The sequence below is a fragment of the Martes martes genome, assembly GCF_963455335.1.
Source record: "Martes martes genome assembly, chromosome: 18".
NCBI lineage: Eukaryota > Metazoa > Chordata > Mammalia > Carnivora > Mustelidae > Martes > Martes martes.
In genome coordinates this window covers 25,732,213-25,740,680 of record NC_137906.1, presented here as the reverse complement: position 1 = coordinate 25,740,680, position 8,468 = coordinate 25,732,213, and the positions used below count along the sequence as shown (strand labels likewise).

At 40.3% G+C, this 8,468-nt stretch overlaps 1 protein-coding gene across 1 annotated transcript in view; it reads left to right on the top strand.

The window, feature by feature from the left end:
- Positions 1-423: 423 nt before the first annotated feature.
- Positions 424-8,468, top strand: part of ACSM4 (acyl-CoA synthetase medium chain family member 4) — a gene marked incomplete at both ends in the record, with an annotated part of 23,155 nt that continues 15,110 nt past the window's right edge. Inside the window, 3 exons of the mRNA XM_080830448.1 lie at positions 424-621; positions 3,167-3,377; positions 8,044-8,251. Coding sequence (XP_080686574.1) covers positions 424-621; positions 3,167-3,377; positions 8,044-8,251 — 617 coding nt within the window. The remainder of the gene's footprint in view (positions 622-3,166; positions 3,378-8,043; positions 8,252-8,468) is intronic.

Sequence of the window (8,468 nt, the reverse complement as noted above, 5' to 3'; positions counted from 1 at the left end):
TAGAATCAAGTATGAAACAGACAGAAGCAGAGCTTGAATGTCCCTTGTGGCAGCAAATATTCTGTGTGTCTATTGTTTGGTTGGAGGAGAGGGTAGGGACAGAAGATGGGAACTCGACAGTTCTATAATCATTGGTTTTATTTTGTTTTGTTTTTAAGAATAATCTAATCATAGACAGAATGAAGAGGGAGAGGCCAGTGGCAGGGAGACTGGTGAGCAGCTGACTGCCACAGCTTTGAAGAAAAATTAGTCTTTTCCAGGTGTTCCCCAGCTCCCCCGGGGGTGGGGGAGCACACAGCCACAATTCACTTCCCAATCTCACCACAGAGCATCCAAAGAAACTAATGCTCTCCACTCATCTCTCCTCACAGGCTGCAGAACTTCCACATCCACATCAGTTGGCAAAGCCATTTGGGAATCATAATGATTTTTTTCCGATACCAGACATTCAGATTCATCTGGCTTGCCAAGCCGGCTGGCCGGTACCTTCACAAAGATCACCAACTTTGGTCGCCTCTGACTCTTGCTGACTTTGAAGCCATAAATCGCTGTGAGAAGTCACTGCCTAAGAACTTTAACTTTGCCGGGGATGTGCTGGACCAGTGGTCCCAAAAGGAGAAGGTATGACTTGACAGGCTTCTATTAGATGCTTGGCATCCACATATGTCTCAGGCTTCCATTTCCTTGTTCCATGGTCCATTTGCCACTCTCACTTCAGTTCTTTCATTCTTCTTGGTCTTCTTTGTTTGTTTTCCCCTTGCCCTCCTCTCTCCCCAGGGAAGGTCTTTGATCCACAACTCCCCGGACTGTCTTTCTCTGGAGCCTCCTAAGTCCAGAGCAAGGTGGTTACTTACGGAGTCCTGCCTCTTTTCCTGCATTTTCTCCAAGTCCCACACAGCAGCTCCTTGCTCTCCATTCATCTGTTTGGGCTGGTCACAGGCTTATTCAAAAAGCAGTAATTTGAACTTGGATTTTATTTATTTATTTATTTATTTAGCCAGCCATTGTATAGTAAGTACATCATTCATTTTTTGATGTAGTGTTCAATGATTCATTAGTTGCATATAACACCCAGTGTTCATAACAACACATGCTCTCCTTAACACCCATCACCTGCTGACTCCATCCCCCAACCCCTCTCCCCTCTGAAACCCTCAGGTTTTTTTCCCCCGGGGTCCATAGTGTCTCATGGTTTGTCTCCCTCTCTGATTTCTCCCCCTTCAGACTTTCCTCCCTTGCCTTATGGTCCTCTGTGCTATTATTTATGTTCCACATATGAGTGAAACCATATGATAATTGTCTTTCTCTGCTTGATTTATTTCACTTAGCATAATCCCCTCCAGTTCCATCCATGATGCAAATCGTGGTTATTCATCCTTTCTGATGGCTGAGTAATACTCCATTGTGTGCATAGACCACACCTTCTTTATCCATTTATCTGTTGAAAGGCATCTCAGCTCCTTCCAGTTTGGCTATTGTAGACATTGTCTCTATTTTATAGTAATAGTCATCATTGGAGTGATTAGGAGAGAAATCAGACATTGAGAAGAATAAATCAAAAAACCTTGAGCGTTTGCAGTGTAACCTCAAGTCAAGTCCCTGCTTACTGACCCCACCCCATGCTGGGCACTGAGCTAGATACTTACCTATCAGAGCTTCCCAAAATTCACTGCAAGAGCCTGTGCCTCAGAAGATATACAAGGTTTCAAATAATGTTTGAATAGGAATCAATCTTTCCTATTAAATTGAGGGGATAGTCTTCCTTTAAATCCATTTACATCTTTAATAGCTCTCTTATACTTGCTATACTCTCTTTTGAACAAAAGAGCAGGTAGAAGTCGAAAACCTCTGGGTATATTTTGTTTTTAATATATTTATTTTTCAGTAACCTATTTTAACAAGTGGTACTGGTTCTCTAATTATGGTGACAAGTAAATGCATTTTCCTTCTTAAATAAATGTGTACCAAAAAAGTGAATGAATGTAAAGAAAAATACAAAGAACAATAGCACAGGTGTAGACAGATCTGGCAAAAATAGTGATATTCCAATGACTAAAAGTTGAGAAATACTGACCCATATTATTTCAGCAAATCCCCATCACCAACCTGGGGGGTTGCAGATAAGGAAAATAACCTCATAGAAGTTAAGCTCCTTATCCAAGGTCACCAGTCCCAAGGGTATGGGAAACAGCCCCTGATATTAGGGAGCTTATACCCATAGTGCAGGGCATATGATACAATGCAATGGAGTCATCTGGCATTTGAACATAATTCTGCAGAAACACAGAGATGTCAGGGAGGAGAAGAAGAGAAGCCTAAGGAAGCCTTCACAGAGGAAGTAAAATGGAAATTGAGTTTTGAAATAGTTTCCAACCAGGGAAGGTAAAAGGAGAATTCCAGATATTCCAGATAGGGAAAGAAAGGAGGAATAAATTTTTTCCCCAGGTAACACATAAAACACAGGGGTTTTGCAACATAAACAGTGTACTCTATAGAATGATATAAGTGTCCTCCAGAAATCAATCCCTCGATGAACCTCCCACAAAGGTCCGCCATCTTGTTCTTTGTTACCTATAAAAGCCATACTTCAGTCTCTGGAGTTAAAAAAAAAAAATATATATATATATATATATATATATATATATATATGTATATATATATATATATATATATATATATATATTTCCTAATCAACCTTAGTACAAAAATTGGGTTTATTTAGATGGAACATAATCTTAACTTAAGCAAGAAATGTTAGATATTGGACATGGGAGTGCTCATAAAACTGGACAGTCAGTCTCAGCAAGACCAGGAAACCAGGACAGCTCCCTGGGGGTATGTAAGCACCAAAAGCCCATACACAAGTTTTGTTTCAACCATATTGTATCTTTCAGTTCTTCTTAGAGAACTCAAAATCTGGGTGAGAAGGCTTGACTCGCCCCACATGGGTCACATGCTACCCACTGCTGGGTGGACAATTACCCTGATGGGTTGTCTCATCTAAGCTGTACTCAGTAGGAGAGGAGTAGTTCCCCCAAAGACAAACTGGGGTGCTGTTACCAGAATCCACCAGCATGGGTGCTGAGGGGAAGTAATGGCAGATGTCCCATCTATTTGGTGGACCAGTCATGCAAGCTTGCTTTCTTTCCCATGTGCCCATGGCCAGACAGGAGAGAGACCAGCCAACCCAGCCCTGTGGTGGGTGAATGGCAAAGGGGACGAGGTGAAATGGAGCTTTGAAGAACTGGGCTCCTTGTCCCGAAAGGCTGCCAATGTGCTCACCAACCCCTGTGGCCTGAAGAGAGGAGATCGAGTGGCCGTCATTCTGCCTCGTATCCCAGAGTGGTGGCTTGTAAACGTGGCTTGTATGCGAACAGGTGAGTGCCAATATTTAACATTTCTTTTTTTAAAAAAGGTTTATTTATTCATTTTAGAGAAAGCATGCACGCTAGTGTGTGTGAGTAGGTGGGGGGAGGAGAGGGAGAGGGAGGCAGAATCTCAAGCAGACCCTGCACTGAGCACAGAACCAGAATTGGGCTCCACTTCACAACCCTGTGGTCATGACCTGAGTCACCAGGTGCCCCAATATCTAACATTTCTAATTCATGCAGAAACAGAGAGAGAATGAAAGTTGACGTTTTTCTGAATTGTTAGTTCCAGCTGAAGCTATGCTTACAAAAAACAGAAAAATAAGAGTTGATTTTTTATTATTAATTATTAACAATTATTAGTAATAATTATTATTATTATTCCATGATTGGATAATAATAACAACTATTATTATTAAGATATGGGTATTGCCAAAAAAAAAAAAAAAGTTTGCAAGGGAGGAAACCAAGGTTCAGAGATGTTAAGAAGATTGTCCAAAGTCACACAGCTAGAAAGTTTTGCAATTGGAATCTATTTATCTATTTTTAAAGATTTTATTTATTTGTTTTTTGAGATAGAGGGGAGAGGGGCTGAGGGAGAAGGAGAGAGAATCTCAGTGTGGAGCCCAATGAGGGGCTCAATCCCACAACTGTGAGATCATGATCTGAGCTGAAATCAAGAGTCAGACACTAAACCAACTGAGTTACCCAGGTGCCCCGCAATTGGGATTTAAACACAAAACTCTATCAAAGCAAATGTGGATAACTATGCCTCTTGGCCGAGATGGCTATGATATATTTATCTAGATGATACAGAATTTACTTTCTTGAATACATTTGGATTCTCCCTAATATGAAAATATTAAAGGATGAAAAAGCATTGTAAGAATGTAAGGACTTGGGGCACCTGGGTGCTTAATCATTAAGCATCTGCCTTTGGCTCAGGTCATGATCCCAGGGTCCTGGGCTCAAGCCTCCCATCGGGCTCCCTGCTCAGCAGGACGGCTGCTTTCCCTTTCCTAGTCCCCCTGCTTGTACTCCCTCTCTTGCTGTGTCTCTCTCTGTCAAATAAATAAAATTAAAAAAAAAAAAAAAAAGGAATGTAAGGACTTATAAGAATATGACTGTGGAAACCAGTTGGAAAGCCTCTGCCTCTCTCTCTCTGTTGTTTTTGGTTTTATTTTAAGGTTTTATTTACTTATATGACACAGAGAGAGAGACACACAGCAAGAGAGGGAATACAAGAAGGGGGTGGTGGGAGAGGGGGAAGCAGGTTTCCCGCTGAGCAGGGAGCCCCATGTAGGGCTCAATCCCAGGACCCTGAGATCCTGACCTGAGCCAAAAGCAGACTATTAATGGCTGAGCAACCCAGGCCCCTCCCTCTGTCTCTTTCTTGGCAAAAAAAAAATAATAATAATGTATTCAATGACACATTTTGTACCCAAGTAGTAATTTGTAACGTACCTCAAATAAAAGTTCCACAGTATTGTTTTCCCCTCTAGGACAGAGGTTGGCAAAAAAAATTGCCTATGGGTTGGCCACCTATTTTTATAAATAAAGTTTTAAAATTTTAGTGGAATATAGTCATGCTTTCTCATTTATTTATTGTGTGTGGCCCTTTATGCTCCACAGTGGCAGAATTATTAACTGAGACAGAGATGGAATGGCCCACAAAGCCTAAAATATTTACTATCTGGCCCTTTACTGAAAAAGTTTGCCAATCCCTACTCCAGAGCATGATATAAATGTTTATAAATCAATTAAAAATAAATAAGAAGACTAGAGGGAAAACTACTGTAGAGGACACAAGGATGTTTGTTACACTATCATTAATAAGAGAAAAAAATGGAAACTATATAGAAATGATTAAATAAATTATGACTTATTTTCTTATGGAATCTCCACACTGTTTTCCAAAGTAGCTGCACCAACTTGCATTCCCACCAACAGTGTAAGAGGGCTCCCCTTTCTCCACATCCTTTCCAACACTTGTTGTTTATTGTCTTGTTAATTTGGGCCATTCTAGCTAACAAAGTTTAGTAGAGGTATGTTCATTGCTAGTTGAAATTATGATACCTCAACTTGATGGGATATCATTAAAAAGACCAACTATAAGGATTTTATAATGGTGTTGGAAAATGCTCTTATTGTCAATATTAAATTTTTTAAGCATTTTTTTTATTTTTTAAAGATTTTATTTATTTATTTGATAGACAGAGATCACAAGTAGGCAGAGAGTCAGGCAGAGAGAGAGAAGGGGAAGCAGGTTCCCCACTGAGCAGAGAACCCAATGAGGGGCTCCATCCCAGGACCCTGAGATCACGACCTGAGCTGAAGGCAGAGGCTTTAACTCACTGAGCCACCCAGGCGCCCCCAATATTAATTTTTTAAGAAAGCAATAAATAAAATTCTTTTTGCATGCAGTATAAAAAGGAACTTGGAAATGTGAAACCAATTGTGGGTTGAAAGGAGATTAAAGGTTGTTTGTCATTAAAAATGTACTCAGTATTATTTAACATAATTTAAGCAATTTAGGAAATGCCAAGATTAAAAATGAACCCACAAGCCAAATCATCAAAACATTCAGTTAATTAAATGTTAAACAAGCAGCTGAGGATTATTTTCTAGTTCAGAGTTATTAAATCTTCTGAGTGAATGGTGAGATGCTTGTATTGTATCATGTGGCAAAATATTTTGCTTTTGCTATAGAGTGTATACAGTCTGAAATCCACCAGAGGAGAACTTTTTCTTAACCCCAATGATATCCACTGAACACATTCATATCACAAATCTACCAACAGTACTAATAATTCCTGAGCCATTAAGAACAAGTGTTTGTGGAATGCCTAGGTGGCTCAGTTGGTTAATGGTCTGCCTTCATTCAGCTCAGGGCATGATCCCAGGGGCCTGAGATCAAATCCTGCATCTGCTGCCCAAGGAGCCTTCTTCTCCCTCTACCTACTGCTCCCCCTACTTGTGCTCTCTAACAAATAAATAAAGTAATAAAATCTTAAAAAAAAAAACAACCCACAAGTGTTTGCAAAATAAATAATCATATTTTATATGGAGTATACTATCTGAGATCTGGTTAGGTATTTTCTTAACTTCCTTAATGTCATATATTTATTCATTTTCCCAAGAGGTGATGACCAGTGAGAGCTTTAAAAATATATTCAACAAGGGATGCCTGGGTGGCTCAGTGGGTTAAAGCCTCTGCCTTCAGCTCAGGTTGTGATCTCAGGGTCCTGGGATCGAGCCCCACATCGGGCTCTCTGCTCAACGGGGAGACTGCTTCCTCTCTCTCTCTGCCTGCCTCTCTGCCTACTTGTGATCTCTGTCTATCAAATAAATAAATAAAATCTTTAAAATATATCTATATATCTATATCTACATATAGATATAGATATATAGATATATTCAACGAGTATAGTCTCCTTTCTAGGAATTCAAATTGACATATCCCAATTTCGCTGAATAGGAAACCCAGCAAGAAATAAGTAGTCTGCTATATAGCACAGGTTTTGGGAGTCTAGGAAATGTATCTTTGAATTCTGGTTCTGCCACTTTCTGACTTTGTGACCCCTGGGCTCGTTTTCATCTGTACACTGGGATTGGTTTTTGAGTGAGTTAACAGACACATAATAAGTACTCAATAAATTGTGATGGCTATTTGAAATACTTTATATACTTCTCTTTCCTTCACTGATTCACTTTAGAAAGAGCAAATCACCATCCCTCTTTCTTTCATCTAATTCTCCCATATATGCTCTTCTCATAAGGAACAGGTATTTTAAAATCAGGCCCATCTCAGGCCAGTGTTTAGAGTGGAGTGAAAGGGTGGGATAAACTAAGCATTGCCAAAGGAGTGTAGGCAAACTTTGACGATTCCAGACCACAGGGAAGACCCGAGTTTCAGGGCTGACTCGGCCACTTACTGGCTGTGACTTAATCTCTAATTCTAACAGCATGGGCCCACATGGCTACTTAGAACAGTGGCCTCCAAGCTCTTCTAATTGCACAATCAATAAAGATATTTGGGATACACATCCTCCCATCTGGATATAACTATTTTTACTGTTCCTCTGCACAATATAGCATGCGTGTTATAAAATACACACAAAGTGAGATTAAAACATAAAGAATACCACTATCTCAATACAACTTTTTAAAATTCTAATTCTTCTCATCTTTAGTGGATTACCTTGCAGAACTAACTTTGGAGACCACCGGTTCAGAAGATTGAGTAAGATAATATTCCTGAAAATTTCTTAAGAGCTGTAAAGCGCTATTTAAGCATTACATAATGATGTTCCACAAAAATGTTACATAATAATGGCCCACCACTATATTGCCTACTATATACCAGACACTTACTATTATTTTCCTCATTTTAAAGATAAGGAAAGGAAGGCACAGAGAGATCAAGTAACATGTTCAAGGTCATAAAGCTAGTAAGTCACAAGGACAGAATTAGACCCAAGGACTATTAGACTCTGAAGCCACTGTTTGAAGGATTACCCAGTGACCAAGGTCCTGTGGAATATCCCTGGGGACCAAGACAGGAGTAGCTAAAGTCTGTATTCCCCACCCAAGTACAAAGCCTATTTCCACAGTCCATTATCTTGCCTAAGGGACAAGAGATCTGTTTCAACTCAGGGCTCTCTCTCCTTCCCAGGGCTGGTCTTCATGCCAGGAACAACCCAGCTGAGAGCAAAAGATATTCTCTATCGGCTGCAAGCATCCAAGGCCAAGTGTATTGTGGCCAGTGAAGAGGTGGTCCCGGCAGTGGAGTCCATCATCTCAGAATGTCCTGACTTGAAGAGCAAACTCCTGGTGTCTCCACGCAGCCAGAGTGGGTGGCTCAGCTTCCAGGAATTATTCCAGTGAGTGGTTTCCCCTGCCTCATCTGCAGTACCCACAATAAAATCAGTCGCAACTATATCTTGGAGCCTCCTTGCCTCCAAGGACTTAGCAATTGTGTCAGTTGATCCAAACTCCTTCCCATAAAAGAATCACCTAATATAAGATTTGACTAAACTTGGAGGATGAAGGAAGGAGTCCGGGTTGATCTGCTTTATAACATGGGTGACTGAATGGGTG